Source organism: Garra rufa, chromosome 10 (genome assembly GCF_049309525.1).
Source record: "Garra rufa chromosome 10, GarRuf1.0, whole genome shotgun sequence".
In the NCBI taxonomy this organism is placed as follows: Eukaryota; Metazoa; Chordata; class Actinopteri; order Cypriniformes; family Cyprinidae; genus Garra; species Garra rufa.
The window spans coordinates 30,123,761-30,144,686 of NC_133370.1; the positions used below are offsets into that span (position 1 = coordinate 30,123,761).

The 20,926-nt window shown below is 36.4% G+C and overlaps 2 protein-coding genes across 4 annotated transcripts in view; both read right to left on the bottom strand.

Annotated features, from left to right (window-relative positions):
- The window catches only part of sap130b (Sin3A-associated protein b), a 31,044-nt gene extending 23,122 nt beyond the window's left edge, over positions 1-7,922 (bottom strand). Inside the window, exons 1-4 of the mRNA XM_073848649.1 lie at positions 7,849-7,922; positions 6,954-7,082; positions 2,646-2,911; positions 2,349-2,510 (exon numbers count right to left, since the gene is read on the bottom strand). Of these exons, the coding sequence (XP_073704750.1) occupies positions 2,349-2,510; positions 2,646-2,911; positions 6,954-7,059 (534 nt within the window). The 5' untranslated portion in view covers positions 7,060-7,082; positions 7,849-7,922. The remainder of the gene's footprint in view (positions 1-2,348; positions 2,511-2,645; positions 2,912-6,953; positions 7,083-7,848) is intronic.
- A 1,412-nt stretch (positions 7,923-9,334) lies between these two features.
- Positions 9,335-20,579, bottom strand: mllt1b (MLLT1 super elongation complex subunit b). Of its 3 annotated transcripts, none has more exons than XM_073848819.1 (12): positions 20,480-20,579; positions 18,913-19,093; positions 16,559-16,641; positions 15,821-15,964; positions 15,592-15,717; positions 12,959-13,567; positions 12,785-12,869; positions 12,599-12,707; positions 12,360-12,459; positions 11,795-11,860; positions 11,618-11,689; positions 9,335-11,127 (listed from the first exon to the last, which is right to left on the bottom strand). In XM_073848819.1, exons 1-12 carry the CDS (start codon positions 20,489-20,491, stop codon positions 10,999-11,001), a joined length of 1,716 nt encoding a protein of 571 aa, XP_073704920.1. In that variant the 5' UTR covers positions 20,492-20,579; the 3' UTR covers positions 9,335-10,998. The 3 variants fall into 3 exon arrangements, with proteins under 3 accessions (XP_073704920.1, XP_073704918.1, XP_073704921.1); XM_073848817.1 differs by having other exon boundaries at positions 11,786-11,860; XM_073848820.1 differs by lacking the exons at positions 16,559-16,641; positions 18,913-19,093; positions 20,480-20,579 and adding an exon at positions 16,244-16,510 and having other exon boundaries at positions 11,786-11,860.
- Positions 20,580-20,926: the final 347 nt, after the last annotated feature.

The following is a 20,926-nucleotide window of genomic DNA, read 5'->3' on the forward strand; positions in this document are numbered from 1 at the left end:
AGTTTAAGTGAACCTGCCATAAAAGACACGGATTAATAGCGAAGATAAAGCGATTTTGTTCGGCGAAAAGAGACAACAGAGAGTTGGCTTACAACAAACACATAAAACATCAGAGAACACCCTGCAGCGCGTACCCACCCCGACTCTGTCCCCAAACGACAGAGTAACACCCCCCATAATGAAGTCAACGAACGTAATAATCAATGCAAATCCAAACTCAATTTAGTGACCACAATAACAATTCAGTTGCTAGAGACAACGGCCAAACCAAGAGACTGAATAAAAAACATAAAAACACTTAAAGGAAAAGAGAGTCCCTTAGGAATAAAAGGAAACTACAATATACACGGGGAGCTATACTTAAGATTAATCAAACCTCTTAGTTATTACAAACTACTTTGAGTAAGGAATAAAAAAAATAAAAAAAAAAAATAAAAAGTACTTAAATGTTTATAAATACGTAGCTGAAAATGACATTAGCAATAAGGTTGGCTCCTTTAAATAGTCATTAGAAAATAAAAGATAATGGAAGGGACTCGCTGTAATTCAAGTCAATAATCCTCTTTAACAAACGAGAGTAGCAGCAAAAATACCTCAAGTAAGAGATTCCAAAAAGGCAGCAGCTGATTCAGGGGTATCAAAAAGACGAATTTGCCCATTGTGAAGGCAGCGAAGCCTCGCAGGGTAAGCAAAGCCACGATACATATTTCGACTGGCCATCAATTTCCCCACGGAATCAAACTCACGACGTTTGCGCAGGACCTCCACCGAAAGGTCAGAGTAAAACCTTAATCTGGAATCATTGTAGAGGATGTCGCGCTTCTTCAAAGCTGCCCTGAGAACCGCTTCTTTCTGAGAGTATCGGAGAAATCGCACCAGAATACTTCTTGGTGGCTTACCCGCGCCCGGGACAGGGACCAGGGCGCGATGGGCGCGCTCAATCTCCAGAGAAGGAAAGTCAGCAGGTAGGCCGACTAAGGTTGGAATGGTAGTTTGGAGAAAGTCCGCGAGTGAAGAGGAGCCTTCCGCTTTCTCCGGGAGATTGACGATCTTTAAATTCTTCCGACGCCCGCGGTTCTCCAGGTCGTCAACCTTCAGCTGTAGCATATCCACTATCTTTTGCATAGCTGATATTTGGGCTTCGTGATTGTCGCAACTATCCTCGGTAGTTGAGATCCGAGTTTCGGCTTCGTCCATCCGCTTTTCCAAATCTGTTGCCCGATTGGATAAATTGGAAAGAGAAAGCTCAACTGACGCGATAGATGTTTTAATGTCACCCAGAGCACTGTTTATAGTATTCAAGCGAGCTTCGACAGATTCATCCATGCTATTAACACGGGTTGCTACAGATTTGATTTCAATCAAAATCTGATCCATTGTAGTCGTGCAGGTGGACTCCGGGGTGTCGATTTCGGCGTGCTTATCCTCATCAGTAGAGCATGCGATCGGTCGAGTCGTCGCTTTCTTCTTCCCGGTGGACGGGCCAGACGACGAAAAAATTGGAAAATCTTTGTCACGATGAGGTTTAGGCATACTTGAGATAAAACATTAACTGATTAAATGACGTTTGCTGAAAGAAAAAATAACTTTTAACCGTGGTTTAGCAAGGAGCAAAGTCTCAGGCGTCCATCTTGCTCCGGGTCACGTGACCACCCCCTTTATCATCATTTTTAATCAATCTAAAGCATCCTTGCTTAAGAAAAGTATTCATTTATAGAATTTCTTTCCCCCCAAAAAATAAAATAAAAATTATACTGACTCAAAGCTTTTGAATGGTATAGTGTATAATGTTACAATTTTTTTTATTTCAGATAAATGCTGATCTTTGGAACTTTCTATTTATCAAAGAATACTGAAAAAAAATTTACTCAACTGATTTAAATATTGATAATAATAATTAAAAATGTTTCTTAAACAGCAAATCAGCATATTAGAATGATTTCTGAAGGATCATGAGACACTAAGACTGGAATAATGATGATGCAAATTTTGCTTTGATCATAAAAAAATTACATTTTATAATATATTCAAATAAATAGCAGTTATTTTAAATAGTAAAAATAATTCACAATATTACTGATTTTGCCGTATCTTGGATTAAATAAATGCAGGCTTGGTGAGCAGAAGAGACTTCTTTAAAAAAAAAAACATTAAAAATCTTACTGTTACTGAAAACTTTTGTCTGGTAGTGTATTTATGATTTAAAATTTTGATGTAATGCATTAATGCATAATTAAATTACGAACAATGTACATTTGACTTTTTAGAAAAGCCCTTATATGCAAGACAAACAACTTCTAATGCAGCAAAACTGATTCAAATTTGCCTCATTTAAAAGTATCACTAACCTGCTGACTACTGATGGTTGCCACAGGGATACCAGAGGCCTGTGTAGACTCCATGGTAGCTGTGATATGACCAGACACCTTAGGCGGGAGAGTGAGGTGACCTGGTGTTGACACAGGTGCTGGAGCTATTACACGGCTTGGCATAGGCGTCTTCAGAGCAGACTGGAGTAAAGAGAAGACAGATTAGGCAAACATAGACATCAATTTTTACAATTGCTTATTTGGCTTTTCAGGGAGACGACAAGAGGGATCAGCTTTGTAAACTGAAGGTACTTAGTTGTAAATATACCAGTGTACCTTTAGAGGACCCTCAGTGAAGGCTAGAGAAAGACCCTGAGGGAGGTGGGATGGTGCTGCTGAAACAGAGACAGGTGTGCCTGGCTGGATGGGGAGGTGCTGAGGGAGAGGAGGGGGCAGAGACTGGGCTGTTCCGTGGGGCGGGGGCTGAGACTGGGGTTGGGGGTAGGGTCGCACCACTACCGTCTCCTGCTTGTCATCTCTGTACGCTGTGGCTCCGCTGGACATTAGCTCACGTGGAGCATGATTAGAGTCTTCATGTCCTCCTTGAAGAAACCACATTAAGTTAGTTGACGGTAGTGTTGGGTTCGAGTCCACCTAAGTCGAGTCCAAGTCAAGTCCGAGTCTTTAACCCTTGTACGGTGTTCGGGTCTGTGGGACCCGTTTTCAGTTTTTTTCAAAAGAAAAATTAAACAATTAATTATTTTTTCAACCTGAAATTCATTGGCTTTGGCTTATTTTCTGTGAAGAACATAAATCCGAACAAATTTTCAATGACTGCATACTGTACCTCCCCCCACGCATTTACATTACATACAAGGTGTTCGGGTCCACTGGACCCAGGTCTAATAAAAGTGTTGAAAGTGTAGGTCCAGTGTTCCTAAACTCTGTCTTCATCCTTTCTGGTGATGCTGTTTACTTCCCCTCCCCTTCCTGCTCCCGCACAAAGTTGCAACATTGTTGAAAATTCAACTATCAACACTGTCTGCTCTTACATTCCCGCACATTTTATCCTCTCTCTTGCGGGAACCAAGCTTTACTTTCTCATACCCTGTCCCACCTGCAAATAAGGGGCATAATACTATAAATAAGCCTTTGCCAGTGTGGCTCCTTCTCACAACTGATCAAGATGGCCAAAAGATTATCTGCTGCAAGGGCCTTGCAATTGATTTTGGAAGAGAGAGGAGCTTTTGATGATGATGTCGAGGAAGAGGTTTCAGAATATGAGGATCACATTTCTGAAAATTCAGAGTCTGACAGTGACTTTGAAGAAGAGTATGAGGTTGAGCACCATTTAGTAACAAAACGGAAACGAGTACCCCATCAGGAGCCAGCTCCAGGACCAGAGCAAGCCCACCAGACAGCAAGTGAAGAAATATGGATTTCAAAAAATGTAAAAAAAAAAATGAGAAGCACATTAATTCATCAATGTGATCTAACAAAGGTAAAGGGGAAAAATTAACCATGTTTGCTGTTCATATGCCTTGTAATTGGGATGAATTAAACATTTGTTGAGTAATTTAACATAAAATTGTTTGATAGTGTTCATTTAGAAAGCCAAAACTCAAGCGGGTCCACCAGACCCATGAACACTGGCTGAGTAACAAAAATACGAACACCACACAAGGGTTAACCATTCGAGTCCGAGTCCAAATGGGTCGAGTCCGAGTCCAACTAAACACTACTGTTTGTCAGTATCTAACCTTGTTTTAACCTTTACAGCTAGAATAAGGCAATGTCAATTTAAATGTAACAAAAGCAAACCTCTATTGCATATTGCCATTTTGATTTCACACCATCTCATAATTAGTGTCCTGCTCAGCAAACTTAAAGTCATGTAACAGAAGTTATAGCTTATGTATTGTGACATATTTCAGAGTGAAAAAGCCTTTAGAATGTGAAAAATTATAGGGCAGGACAGAACTTGACTTTATTTGTTGTTATATAGTAAATGTATAAATTCAATTGGGTGGGTAGGAAGCTTAGTGAATGAGACCTGAGGAGCAGAGAAAGCACCTCTTATCTCTGTGGCTGTGTTTTGGGTTTTATATGACAGATGGTAAGACCTTAAACAGGGTAGATGGCATTTTAATTATTTTCTTGGATGAAAATGAGGCTGTAAGGGTTAATGACAGTTTTTAAGTAGCAGTCTATGGAAGCCATGGAATAAAAGAGTAAAAAAAGTTAATTTGATTTTATATTTAAAAATTTCACGATTCCGAGTTTATATCTCACAATTCTGATAAGAAAAGTCATTCTCCCTTTTCAGCTCAAAATTAATGAGTTTATATCCCACACTTCTGCCATTTTTTCCCTCATAACTGACAAACTCACTACCGTTGAGGTAGATTGAGTTATAAAGTCCGAAATACAACATATAAGTGACATACAAAAAACTTCTGAATTGTGAGATATAATAGTTAAATGTAATATGACGCCGTGTGCTACAGCAGGTTTACGCTGCTGTCGCTTTAAGACCAGACGCACAGATCATATATTTTGACGCATCTGTATTTCACCCAACTGTTCAAATTAACTCAAGACAAAACTGACTGCATTTGCATTAATAATCTCCAAGATGGTGCATTTTGACATTATTTTTCGTGTAAGCGTGTAGCAATAACATGCAAAACAATGCTTAATTCAGTATTCACATGGGACTGAGAGGCGCTTTCGGTGAGCCAGCTTTCGGTGTGTGTAAGCAAAGAAACCAGCTGGCTTTCAAGTACTGGCAAGACTTTTAAACACGTGTGAATACTGAATGTCACTTTCGTAATAATGCATCGAGTCAGTAAAATTTCCATCAACTGTCCCTGGACTCGGCAATAATTCCAGAGTCCGTAAAGCTAGAGTCCGAGTCAAAATGCATCCGAGTCCGTGACAAGTCTGAGTCCTCTAAAAATTGTACTCGAGACCGGACTCGAGTCCGAGTACCCCAACTCTAGTTGACGGTGTAAAATGTTTAATGAGTCTGACATAAACATATACACTACCAGTCAAAAGTTTTTGAACAGGAAGACTTTTAATGCGTTTTTTTTTTTTAAAGAAGTCTCTTCTGCTCACCAAGCCTCCATTTATTTGCTCCAAAATACAGCAAAAGCAGTAATATTGTGAAATATTTTTACTATTTGAAATAACTGTTTTCTATTTGAATACATTTTGAAATGTAATTTATTCCTGTGATCAAAGCTAAATTTTCAGAATATCTGCCACAGAAAGTCTTCAGTGTCACATGATTCTTCAGAAATCATTCTAATATGCTGATTTGCTGTTTAAGAAACATTTTTTATTATTATTATCAATATTTAAAAGTATTTTTATTTCTTTGATGAATACAAAGATCAGCATTTATTTGAAATAAAAAGCTTTTGTAACATTAAACATTAAGCTTTTTTCCAGGAAAGAAATTATAGAAGTCAATACTTTCATTTAGCAAGGATGCTTTAAATGGATCAAAGGTGATAATAAAGGTATTTATAATGTCACAAATGATGCTAAAATTCAGCTTTAAAATCACAGGAATAAATTACACTTTAAAATATATTTACATAGAAAACAGTTATTTTAAATAGTACAAATATTTCAAAATATTGAATACTATTTTTTTCTGCACTTTGGATCAAATAAATGCAGGCTTTTTTAAAACGATAAAAATCTTACTGTTCAAAAACTTTTGACTGGTTGCGTATAGAAGATAAGACTGTTTGTTTAAAATAATCTTAACCTCATCGCATTAATAAATTACATTTGAAAAATATATTAAAATAGCCAACACGTTATAAATTTTAATAATAATTCAATTTTGTAACTGTATTTTTGATCAAATAAATGCAACCTTGGTGAGCATAAGAGACTTCTTTCAAAAACACTTAAAATATCCTATCAACCCTAAATTTTGAAACAATAGTGTATAAAACTAAATATTTACTAATGAACTATTAAAGGGATATTTCACCCAAAAATAAACCCTTATGTCGTTACAGACCAGTTGTTCATCTTCGGAGCACAAATTAAGATACTTTTGATGAAATCCGAGAGCTTTTTGACCCTCCATAGACAGCAATTCAACGACATGTTCAAGGTGCAGAAAGGCAGTTAAGACATTGTTAAAATAGTCCATGTGACATCAGTGGATCAACCTTAATTTTATAAAGCTACGAGAATACTTTTTACGCATGAGTCGTGGTACTCTTGTGAACATACGTCGATGACTGACACAGAAGAGCGGAAATTGTAGAATAAAGCTGTTATTTTAGTTTTCTTTGTACATAAATGTATTATTGTAGCTTCCTAACATTAATGTTGAACCACTGATGTGACACTGACTACTTTATCGATGTTCTTACTACCTTTCTGGGCCTTCAATATGGTAGTTGCATTGCCGTCTATGCGGGGACAGAAATCTCAAAAATATCTTAATTTGTGTTCAAAAGATGAACAACGGTCATACAGGTATTTAAATGACATGAGGGTGAGTAATTAATGACAGAATTTTCATTTCTGGATGAACTAATCATTTAAACATTCAATAACATCACAGAGGTCTAGTTCTTTATATTAGCCTGTATTAGTCAATGTGTCTGAAACCTGTGTTCCTCTGACTTCCTGGAAGTCCTGTAGTGTTGCTGCCTGGTATTTGTCCTTGTCCCAGGCCAGATGGGAGTCCTGGACGTGGATACTGCTGAGAACTCATCTTCACGACCTCTCACGTTCTTTCTGAAAAAGCAGAGGGTAAAAAGGACACAGTGCAGTGTGCAATAGAGAAAATAAATGGGTTTCATTCAAACAAAGGACTACATCACATTGACTGCAGGTTATTACTAGATATCTGAAATGGTGTACTATAACATTTTATATGATATCTTCAGAAGTTTACCTTTCTTGCAGTATGTTATAACCCCAAAAACAACAACTATTAAGTTATATAAACCACTAAAACAACCCAAAGTTAAGGTATATTTCATAAATATCAAGTCGCAATGATCTTCTCGGAACAGTCGTGTGTCATCTTAGTGAAATACGTTTACTAGAGTTAGATAACATTGAGTTTAACAACAATTGCTCAGTGAACACCACCTGATAGCAAAGTAAACGTATTATTAAACGCTGTATTATTTGTGAAAGCTCCTGAATGTAACATTGACGATTGTCAGGACACCAAAACGAGCAGCTTTTGTTCTTGGATAGGCTCGTGAGTTTACTATTCATCACGTAGATTTTAAAACACATACATACAATTTAAACACACATATTAGTACATACCCATATAGTCTATCATTTATATGACAAAGAATTAGTTTTAGAAATCAAAACAGTCGCGGCTGTTAGCCCGAAGATCTTATGAGTCATTTCAACGAGAGATGTTCATTCCTCTCAGATAGACATTAACGGTCGTAATTCTGCAACTGTACGAACGTGAACGCGACGAAAACGTTATCCTAACAGCACTGCTATGTTTACAAACGCAAAATCAGACATTTACCGTAAACACGACGCCTGCACTCTCCATCCGTTTCGTATCCCGGCAAATCGACCATTGGCATCAATGAGAGCCTAGCTGCAGTAGTAAGTCACTTCCGTTGTCGGTTTTCAAAATAAAAGTCATAAATCCGGATTGCACTTCAATGCAGACTGTGAACCTGACAGGGCACTGACATGGTGTGAAAACTATGTACACACTGGCCTCATAAACTATATTGTAGTCAACATTGGAAGTGGATCAAAACCTTTCATCAAAGTTACCCTAAAACCAAAACAATACCCGTTCTTATCTTAGGACAACTTTTTTTGATCCACTATAGTCCAAATGTTGACTACTGTATGTCATCTCACAATACCTATACCCAGTGTTGGGGAAAGTTACTTTTAAAAGTAATGTAGTACAATGTTAAGTTACTCCCTAAAAAAGTAACTAATTACGTTACTTAGTTACTGTTTATGGAAAGTAATGCGTTATGCTACTTTTGCATTACTTTTTAAATCTGAGAAGGGCTCGCTTGTTTGTTTTTAATATAAAAAGATCTATTTTTGGCAAATGTAAAAGCCATTTCACACCAAAAGCCTCAGGCTTAGAGAAAAGTAAATTCACGTCTGTACAGTAGACCGCAGAAGAAAAAATGTCTACTCTTCAGCAATAAAAAAAATAAGGAAAACAAATGTTAGATTATCTGGAGTCATTTTTGCTTATAAGTATGGATGAATTAGATCCTCGAATGGTCGGCAGTAAAGACATTGGTTAATAAAATGGGATTAAATACATAAAGGATATTTGTATTATTTAACGTATTTAATTATTGCAGTTTTACGTTGAATTTCACTGTTTTTATTCATTTTGAGCAATACTGTTTCTGTTTTTGTAGTGAGTGAGATTATTTTTTGGCATGTTCACATTTATTCTAGAACTAAAGTAACATCTTACAATTTCTCTCAATATCAGAGCTTTTACTGGCGTTACTTATTTGAAAAAAAGAACTCAGATATTTTCTTGTCAATTAAAAAGTAATGTGTAACTTTACAAGTTACTTGGAAAAAGCAATACTATTACGTAACTTGTGTTACTTGTAATGTGTTACCCTGAACACTGCTTATAACGGCACCAAAACATTTTCACAGCACACTCTTTCAGTTTATGTCATAGGTTTAGATATTATTGATCCACATGGGTGATTTCAATAATTTCGTGACTTTTTGAATTTCCAGTACAAGTTAGGACATGTATATTGTTAAATTTGAGCTGAATGCAATTTTAATTGGCTGGTTACAATAAGGGACTTACTATCTTTAGATTATAAAAGCAACAATTTTACACAAGTTTATAATATTTAAGTCTATTAGGCTATTGTCAGTAATGTTTAAAATGTCGCTATAAATAACAAGATTAAGATTTTCCTTTCATCCCGAAAGCCACGTAAGTGTGGGCATGACAGTTATATAAAATTACATTTATAAACACACATACTGATATAAACTAAATGGAGAATGAGTTTAATGGTTCCACAATTTCAGCCTTCAGTGTATGGTAGCCTATATAATACAGGTTGTTACATATTCACATAAATACTGTAAATGATCCCGTTCCCCTTAATATGAATATGCTACTTATGGTACTTCATAGCAAAGAAGCAAACACAGTGAAGAGACCTACTAGAAGTTTCCAGATTGCGCCTCAAGTTATAAGGTTTTGTAATATGTTGATTTATTATGAGCATCTTCTGTATTTGCAATAGTCCTGAGGATAGTTGATAAATGTATAGGGCTTGTGAGTGTTGTAGGCATATTCCATAATCATGCACAAATCTTCCTTTGATGTAATGTACATCTGCCACAAACGTTTCACTGAAAACAATGTTTACTTTATAACCATACATTATTGGGAATCAAAAAGGGAAACTGGCAATCGACAGTGAAGAATAACATGTCAAGCAGGTATGCTTTTTAAAAAGCAATGTCATCAGACAATACGTATCTGACACAAATACATTTTCACTTGTATAATACTTCAGGTGAACAGAAGACTCTTTTTTCCAATCGCACCATTGGAATACAGACAAAACGTCCCCCTTCAATCTGTGTGCATATTCTCTCAAGTGATTGAATAATCAATAATATGACTTCAATAGATGCATTTAAAAACATTGACAAAAATCTGTACATTTTTGCAAGTCAATATTATGTAAAAAAAAGAGAAAGAAAATAATCATAAATATAGTTAATCCGATAATTACAAAGCACTGAAGTGACCAGAAAAAGTGCACAGTTACTTAAATAAACTACAAAAGAACTTCAAATGCGTAACAAATTGACTTCATGTTGCTGACCATCAAGAAACATAGAATGATGCACAAGACCTTCTCAGATCGCACATGCAGAACGGTTCTCTCCGGACAGGTTTCAAAAGGGTTTCGAATGTCAATTTCAGGCATTTTAATGTTGACAGATGTTCTTGGTCATCCAAAGACCAATGAGAGACTCACAAACAATTATAATTAAAAACATGATATTTTAAAAAGGCACTACAAAGGCAGATAGTTTTTCCCCTTTAGCTGATCTGAGGGAGCATCTATCACCAAAGCTTGAGAGTATGTACTTTATCCAACACATGGGGCTACAAAGCGATGCAGACACAAACAGTATGCCGATAAGGTTTGATCGAGTCGGGCTCTTTCCACGCCACCACGCTGTGCTGAGTGGTTGACGTGCGTGGAGCAGAAGAGTGACGGGGTAGAGAGGGGACACAGTCTTTCAGTCATCGCCCCTGCATAAAGGATCCTTTCCGCCAGTGTTACAGCTTTGGTGCAAAACCAGTCTTGAAATGTACCTACTTGTAATACGGTATCTCATCCGCGGTGCCTATGCGAGATCTTGTCCATTTCGGACAGTATTGTGCCAACAGTTTGTTTCTTAGTGCAATGCGCAGTGCTGTTATTAGATAAACCCTGAATACCGCCCCTTTATGCCTCTGGTCCTTTTGTTTTGCTTATTTGTATTACAGTATAAAGTTTTTTTGTTTGCTCGTTTTTCTTTGTTCCTGTGCATTTATGTTGCTTTCAATACCTTTCCCTCTGCCCCCAGTCAGTTTGGAGGCCTCTCTCTCTCACAATTGTGAAAATCACGGCCGAGCAGCTTCCTTGTGTCATGTGGATGTGGCTTCCAGGTAGCTCTGGAGTTTACGTACAGTTGACTCATCCAAGGAGAACAGGTCAAAGTCAAAGGTTGTATTGGTGATGTTGAAATGGCCAGTCTTCTCTATGAGGTTTACGATCTGAAAGACACAAATGTATTCATCAGCTGAAAAGCAGCAAACTCCTAAAAAAGTGATAAAAGTGTCATGAACCACATGAACCTATTGGCTACCTAAAATTAAGGCTTGTACGACATGAAGGTGAGTAAATAATGACAGAACTTTCATTTTTGCCTAAACTGACCTGTTAATTCAGTGTGTTACTTGCCATTTTCTTATAAATATTTGTAAAAAAATTAACTAGCAATGTCTTGATTGAAAATTGTTTCAAAGTAAATCCTGCACCAATTTGTGTTTTTTTGGAATAAAATAGCAACAGATGGCACCAGTAGCTTCCTGATTACTGTTTTTACTGTATTTTAAATTTCGTAGTCAATTAATTACACAAAGTTGTTTTTATTAACACTTATGAAAAGACACTTTATTACATTTTTTATACAATTTTTTTTTTTTTTTTACAAATGAATTACAACAAATGAATACACAAATAAAGACAAAAAGTTATTGTTACCTGCTGTAAAATGTTCCTCTCTCTCAAAGCCATCAGCCTGCGATGGAGGTCCACAAGCTCCTCCGTATAAGCCTACAATCAGATCACTCATTTAAAACCTCCATTGAAGTTTAATGTGCAATAAAAATATGTATTTTAGCTACTAAGGAGAATGATTCAGTTATTTACCCTTCCTACCTTGTCGTATCCCCTCTTGAGCACCTTCTCACGCGTGCAAGAATCTGGGCTCTTTTTTCCTAACATCTGACAAAGGATACAAACTATTTATTTTAAATATAAACCTGATCCACTGTAAAAAAAATAAAAAATTCTGTAAACTGTAAACAAATTTTTGGAGTATATTGTACACGAAAATACTATTTCAGTGTACTTTCTAAAAATGTCTTAAAATTCTCGTAGCTTCATAAAATTAGGCTTGAACCACAGATGTCACATTGACTGTTTATGCAGGGTCAGAAAGCTCTTGGATTTCATCAAAAATATCTTAATTTGTGTTCTGAAGATAAACAAAGGTCTTATAAGTTTGGAACGACATTAGGGTGAGTAATTAATGACAGAATTTTCATTATTTGGTATATAAACTAACCCTTTAATAAAATGTTTTTCATGCAATTTCTTTGTAATTATTTGTGAAATTTACTAGCAATTTGAGTGAAAATAGTTTTTAGGTGAATCCTGCACCAATTTATTTTCAGTGCATAAACCAGTCCAAAGTTTCATTGCAATGCAATGCCAATTTTACCTTGAGGTTTGCTGAGCTGAGTTTGGGTAGAGGTGAGGGGGCTTCCTGGCTGGGAGGACGGGACTCTTCATTGCCATCACTTTCACTGTCCATGCTTAAACTGAAAACAGGAAATTCAGTGTGCAACATGACTGCGTTATATTATTGTTTTGACATTTGCTTTTGATTTTCAGTTTCCTTTTAAATAAAACTGATTTGAAATTCAGACCAAATTGTATCAAAAAGTCTTTGGCACAAACCGTGAGTTCTGGTTGGGTGGAGTCACCTTCATGGGCGTCTCCACCTCAGAGCTGCTGTCGTCATCGGTGCCTTCAGAGCGCATATCCTCTACCATAGAACGAAGCGTCCCTGGACACAATCATCACATTCAACCAAACCCAATGACGTGACACTACGATCATACATTTCATGATTAAACTTAGTACCTTGGCCTTGCTTCTGCGATGGCTCAAAGTCAGAATCAGAGCTGGAGCTGGAGCTGGAACTAGATGGACTGGATGGAGCCGACTGCTAAATAAACAATAAACAAATCCTTGAGCTTCACTACATTCAAATCCATTCAAATCCTTGTTCTGTTGATGGAAAGACCAAAAAGGTACCTCTGATTTAGAAGTGGCTTCATCCTCAGAGTTGGATTCGTCAGAGTCTGGCTGCCTTTTCACTTCCTGCACTTCTGGTTTCATCTTCGGCCAGTGGCCTTTATCTTTAGGGGTTTTCTTCTCAGGGTACGTGGAGGGTGTTGTTGACGTAATGCGGGGAGAGTTGCTGCTGTAGCCTCCGCTCACAGGCCCCTTCATGCCCTCAGAGCCTATCCTCTTCTGTTTCTTGGTACTCAGCTTTGGAGACTCTGTGGCAGACGAGGGCCTCTTACTTGGGATACGAGTGTCCAGCTGTCCCCCTCCGCCTGTCACTGCTCCTCCACCTTTTGGAGACATGCCATCCATCTTAGACTCTCTGACTGTAAGCTTAGGCTCTTTGAAGGCTGCTTTGGGCACTGTTTTCCCCTCATCTTTTCCTCTGCCGTCTGGGGCTTTCTTTGAAAAAGAGGATGACGTTTGGTCTCGTGAAGATTTGCTACTCTCGCGGTCGCTCTCTCTGGACGTGGCCTTGCTCTCTGAATCCTTTCGTGTGCGCTCTCTGTGCTCTTTGGTTGCCTTATGGGCTTTGAGGCCTTTGCTGCTCCCACTTCCTCCATCTTTACTTGACTCCTACAATAAAGTTTAAAAAAAAATGATTTTTTGAATACATACTTAGAAGCAAACACATATCCACCCAGGACACTACTGTGGCAGTGAGCTTCCAATCTATCGACCACTCAAAACTTTGTTCATCTCTGATAGTTTACCCAAAAATGTACAATTCTGTCATCATTTACTTACTTTCATGTCATGCCAAACCACTTACTCTCTAAACATCTCTAAAACACAAATGAAGACATTTTTATATATTTTCAACTTTGACGCTTCAAAAAAATTCATAAAGACACTGTAAATAAAACACGGTCGACTGAAGCTCAAATTCGAAGTCTGCATTTTTGCGGGATCCAATGCAACTAAATTTGGCACGGGACATTTTTTAATTGCTGTGTGTGAGTGTGGGAGGGAAAATATTGATGTGTGTGTGGGAAGTGGGTGACAGAAATTACTCTTAGGACTCCAGCAAAATATAACTCTCTAAAAATAAATGAAAGGTTAATCAAATTTATATTTTTTGAAGTACAGGATGTTATTTGCCTGCTGTGTTAAAAAGAAAAAAGTTTACAGCCGAAGGATTGGATATTCTCAATGTTTTTCATTTTTGTATGTGACAGTAAGGAAAAGCACCATCCTCCTTTTGTCATGTGTGCGGAAACTGAAAAATATAGCCTATGACACAGTAGATAAAATCATACTGGAATGGGACTGAAAAATCTGCCTAGCGTTAAAATCTAACTGGATGAAAATTAATAGTTCAGGGCGGGAGCGGGAAGCGGGAAGAAATATAACCTATTTTTAGCAGAACCAGGTCAGGATGTTGCAGGAGCAGGACTGAAAAACCTCAAATGTGCTAGGTGTGACACTCAAGAACAAACCTCTTTGGTTCCCATGTGTCAAGCAACCACATTTGTGACCCTGGACCACAAAACCAGTCATAAGGGTCAGTTTTGTGAAATTGAGATTTATACATCATCTGAATGCTGAATAAATACATTTTCCATTGATGAATGGTTTGTTAATATAGGACAATATTGGCCGAGATACAACTATTTTTGAATTTGAGGGTGCAAAAAAATCTTAATATTGAGAAAATCGCCTTTAAAGTGAAGTTCTTAGCGATGCATATTACTAATCAAAAATTAAGTTTTGATATATTTACAGTAGGACATTTACAAAATATCTTCATGGAACATGATCTTAATATCCTAATGATTTTTGGCATAAAAGAAAAATCGATCACCTTGACCCATACAATGTATTGTTGGCTGTTGATACAAATATACTCGTGCTACTTAAGACTGGTTTTGTGCTCCATGGTCACATTTGATGTGCTTTATGTATGTGCACTGATCAGTGTGATTAAAATCCTAAATTAAATAGATAATTCACCCAAAATGACGTTCCAAACCCGTAAGACCTTTGTTTATCTTTAGAACACAAATTAAGATATTTTTGATCAAATCAAAGAGAGATTTCTGACCCTGTATAGACAGCAACTGAAACTGAAAAGTCATATGGCTTTAGAACAGCATAAACAAGTAAATGACAAAAGAATTTTCATTTTTTTCCTTTAAGCAAAAATATATAGGATATTAATTAAACCTTAACACTTCACATAGTTTAAATAACGTAGGTCCAGATTTACTAAACAGGACAAATTAGCGTTAAAGCGCAATTCCATAAAAGCACAGATGGGAGGGGAAAATTCTGTGTGTGATTTACTGACAACCCGCAGATTAAAGAAAACAGATGCAGCCAGATCATTTCCATAATGACCGCCTGCTTTAAGACATGTTTTTTTGGGCAGTAAATAATGGTGCAAAGACCAGTGATTTGACGAGTACAAACGTTAGTAAATCACATTGCCTTATTCATATTTATTATTATATTATCCATGCCTTTTCAGCACTATTTCTTCACAGTGCATCTTAAGTAAATCCTGACAGTACTATTTTAACTCCAAAAGATGGATTGTGCTGGCACAAGCTGTTAGTAAATCTGGCCCTTATTGACCAAAGAATGACTTTATTACCAACCTTTACTGCATGTGAGGACTTGATCTTCTTAGGGTCTGAGAAGGCAGAGAGTGGAATAGTAGGCAGCATTGGATAATCTGGACTGGGCCTTGGCATCATCTCGGCTCCCTCTGGAATAACTACAGCCTGGGACAAGAATAACACCCCAACAGTAAGAGAGACTGACAATCTGTTGAAAAGAGCTGATTATAGAGGTACAAGAAAAGCAAAGACAAACAATCCCGCTCACCCCACCGGCCTTGACCAACTTGCGTCTAAATTCGTGTGTGGGGTTGTTAAATGTGAGCTTCTCGCAGCGCAGGTGGTTGACAGGTGGGTTGCCCTCCAGGTTTAAGAAAAGATCATAATTAAAGCACACCTTTTTAGGCTCCTCCTGTGATAGAAGAGACAAGCATGTTCAGGCTTTATGAATAAAAAAACCTATGAGCATCAGTATCAAACCTGACCCTCAGTCTAGCAGTGTGTGAAACATTTACAGTAAAGTTAGGTCAAAGTAAGGTCTTTAGTAGATTACGCTACAGGAAACGAAAGACAAAATGGAAAACCCCTATAAATATTCCACTACAGATTCTGGAAAAGTAAATACACAAAATGATAATGATATGAAACAGAAGGAAGTCTTAAAGTGAAATACAAATTCACAGATTCTTACCATTTATACCCCCCTCCAAGTTCTCTAGTTCCAATAGCTTCATGTCAATTCTCTGTTAGCGTGTCTGTAAAATCTGTTAGCTCTCAGTGCAAATACTGAGTTCACCTAGTTGTGTGACCTTTACCTTTACTGAATTGCAAAACTCTCCTCTACAACATTTTTTCCAATACTGGCAACAAACTGCCTCGCACATCTAAAAAAACCGAGCACAACCACTGGGCTGAACTTCTCATACATTTTGCCTGAAATACCAGTTATTCATGTCAAAGGTGACAAAGAAATGCAGATACTGCTGTAGATATGCAATGTGCTCACCTTGTTTTTAAAATAGACTTCTATTGGCATGAGAAAACCAGCATAGCCTGACTCTTCCACTTTATATGGGGGTTCTTTACAAACTGTAAAACAAAAAAAGTTTGAAATTGTATAGTTAAACTTTAACATCTACACAAATATTAATATCTACACTGAAACTGAATATGTACTATCTATGTGTACAAACTACAATATGGTGAAGTGTGCTATTTCTGTCACTACTGACATAACGGAATTGCAAAAATAACAATTTTTTCCAAACAGGTTTCCGCAACACTCTTATAATCTTGTAGCCCCACCCCCAAATCACACCACATATCAGACCACTCAAACAAACAGCCCAGAGACATAGTGTTTACACATTTTGGAAAGTCAGCTTAAAATGGCTAACTTATAGTTGTATCTTCACATTTACCTGGGATAAGAGAAAGTAACATAAAAAAAACTGCACACTTCACCTTTAAATGCACACAAACATTTGGCTAAAATGATTAAATCACCGCAATTAGAGAATGTTTAACCAGCTTTTTTACTTTATGGCGAAGAAATAAATCACAGATATGACAAAACATGGTTTAATAGCTGATCCTTCATTTGTGAAACATACCTGAAAAAATTTAAGGGATAGTTCAGCGTTGTTTCAATGGAAATAATAGCTTAAATTAATCCTGTTTGCCATATAAAACAATCATATCTCTTTACAAGACTTGAATTAAATGACTCAGTTCTTTAGGGTTAATTTTATGACGTCTTTATAACCTTTTAGTTTGGATTACCTGGACTTTTAATAGAGGGATAGAAACCTGTCTCAAGTATAATATTCTAATTATTAATCAAAGCCTGGGTTTGGAATGATATAAGGTTGAATAAATGATTACAGAATTTGTGAAACATACACTCAGATGAAACAGGCAAGATTTCTAATGTATAATACTAATAAACTGAATGTGTTTTAAAACATAATAACCCGTTTTATTAATTTTTAAATATATATTTATAGATAATTTATTTAGTTTCATACATTTCAGCTGAATATTGCTTGTTCCACAGCTAGCCATATTTTAACCACATTCATATGTTTTAACTGTAAAAATGTATGTTTTCACCAAGAACAGATTTATGCTAATTAAATGCATTTTGAAAATATTATTTAAACACAATAAATACTCTGCCGTTCCAAAGTTTGGGATCAATAAGTCTTTTAATGTTTTTTACTCATCAAAGTTAAAATAGTTAAAAGTTAAAATAAATAAAAAAGTAATATTATGAAATTTTAATGCAATTTGAAAAAGTTTTCTATTTTAATTTACTTAAAAAAAAGAAAGAATTTTCATCAGCCATTAATCCTTCAGTGTCACATGATCCTTTAGAAATCATTCTAATATGCTGGTTTATTATCAATGTTAGAAACCGATGTGCTGCTTAATATTTTTTTGGAACCTGTGATTCTGTTTTCAGGATTCTTTTATGAATAAAAAGTAAAAAAAGAAACAGCATTTATTCAAAATAAAAGTCTTTACTATCACTTTTTATCAATTTAACACATCCTTGCTGAATAAAAGTATTAATTCCTTTCAAAGAAAGAAGGAAAGAAAAAATGTACTGACCCCAAACGTTGAACGGTAGTTTATATTGTTACAAAAGATTTCTATTTTAAATAAATTCTGTTCTTTTTAACGTTTTATTCATCAAAGAATCCTGAAAACAATATCACGGGTTCCCACAAAATATTAAGCAGCACAACAGTTTCTAACATAATAATAAATAATAATAAATCAGCATATTAGAATGAATTCTGGAGGATCATGTGACACTGACAATTCAGCTTTGCATTACAGCAATAAAATATATTTTCAAGTATATTAAAATAGAGAACTTCTACTTTAAATCGCATTTCAAACTGAATCAAATAAATGCAGCTTTGATGAGCAGAGAAGACTTCTTTAAAAAACATTAAAAGTCTTACTAATCCCAAACTTTTGAATGGCAGCGTAGAGGCAAATAGTTCATAATAAGAATAGAAATCTTACCTGTTTCATTGATGTATGATCAACAAATATGCATCACATTAAGTTTATGTTAAAACTCTGTAATCCAGATAGATGGCAATTTATATGCAATCTTTAATTTAGCTCTAAGTCACTGATCTATAATAGAGACAGATATGCAGTCATATGCCAGAACTACACAAAGTATATTAGTTTGGGTAACAGATTAAACATAAAACTCAACAAAAGAAAATGAGCAAACACAAATGGTTTCTTTAATCCTGATTGAAAGGGACTTTAACCTACATGGCTGTGAGTTCTGTTTAATGTTATAGTGTTGCGAAAATTACTCAAATTAAAACCTGCCTCTCTTGGGTTTTGGGAAGCTGTCGTGAAGGTGGAAGACAACTCTCTCCACAAAGTGCTGGATGTCACACGTCTCTGGGCCCCGAACAAACACCATCCAGTCATGTGTGAAGCCCTCTGTAGTGACTTTCTTCCTTAACTGGGCTCTGTGTCCCAGCTCCAGTTTCACCTGCACAGTGCACTGAAATAAGAGGAAAGCAGCAGTCATCTGTCAGTCTTCTCTATTCTCAACATGAGTCCTACAACAGTAGTACTGTCGAAATGGAAAAAATATTGCAATACTTCATCAGTGAGTGACATGTATAACTCAAGAGTGAGACTAAAGAGGACTCTTGGCCAACTTGTCAACACCACTGTTGTATCTACAGCTTATATCTGTGAGAAATCAACCAGCTTTTGCTCTCTGACAGCTAGATACGGAAATTCACAGTTCTGTGACATTCAACATGTGTGTGATGGTTTACTGTTTACAGCTTTTCTTGGTATGGAAACAAAATGACTGATAGGCTTATATGCGTTAGCTCAGCGGTTAATATATTCTTTGCCAATGTTGACTGAGTTTGCATCCTAGCTGTGCCTAAAGCATTTTTACAGTGACTGCATAATACAAAACTACACAAACAGGGCATACAAAAATAACTAGATAAAAGTGTTTGTCAATTCACAGTTTATGCTGGCTTAAGAAAGCCTGACCAGTAGTTTTAAAAGCTTGATTTAACTATGCAGACAGACAGACAGACAGACAGACAGACAGACAAATAGACAGATAGATAGATAGATAGATAGATAGATAGATAGATAGATAGATAGATAGATAGATAGATAGATAGATAGATAGACAGACAGGTAGGTAGATAAACAGACAGACAGACAGACAGATAGATAGATAGATAGATAGATAGATAGATAGATAGATAGATAGATAGATAGATAGATAGATAGATAGATAGACAGACAGACAGACAGGTAGGTAAACAGACAGACAGACAGACAGTTAGATAGATAGATAGATAGATAGATAGATAGATAGATAGACAGACAGACAGATAGACAGACAAGTAGGTAGGTAGATATAAGCAGACAGACAGACAGATAGACAGATAGACAGATAGATAGACAGGTACCCTACCAAGAACCCTACCTAGACAGCATGTTTGATTCTGAAAGCGTTCGAACGTTCGCGCGCTCATAGTGCGCCCAAACTGCTGTCTATGTAGGCAGTTCACTAGGTTTTGAGACAGATCCGGGCTAGCTGGACAGCTAGTGAGTGCTGGAACTCAAGAGTCCATCTGTCCTATAAACCAAATGCTGAGGTTTATATAAAAAAAGGACATATTGGTTTCCATAAGCATATCTTCGTCACGACATATATTTACATAAAACACTGATGTAATTCCGCGTGTTTCCTGCTTTAAGCCTCGTAAGAAGGACTAGCTGGCTAAGTTAGCATCCTGACCATCTTCACAGAAACGTTGGCCTCGCGTCTTTCAATATAAATGCTTTAATGATAAAACCATGCATATTTCTCACTATTGCCTATCTGGCAGTGTCAGGAAAGTCTTATTACCATGTTCTCCATTGCTGCCTATGTTCCGGTTGTTTAGTCTATTTACAAAAGCGATGAAGTAGATTGAATGTGCATCCTCGCTGTTACACATCTGATGGAGTGTGAAGGGAGAAACTGAAGAGTTTGAACAAATGGCCGCGACACTGACAGTTTTTAAAATAAAAGCAGAATGGCTTTCATGTACCTGTGTGTCTTCCACATCGTTTTTCTACTTCATTTATTTGCTTATACACTATGCAAATATTTAAAGTTACTCCACCCTTTACTGTATATTTTACGGAAGTTTATTTTATGTCACTTACATACTTTTATGTAGTTCTGAAAGTATTCCTGGCTATTTATATCTATTTAATTACACATATATGTAATAAAATTATACAATTTATAAACATTGTACATAGACTTAAAGAAACACATTCCTTCACAGTAAATCATGTAAGATTTTCA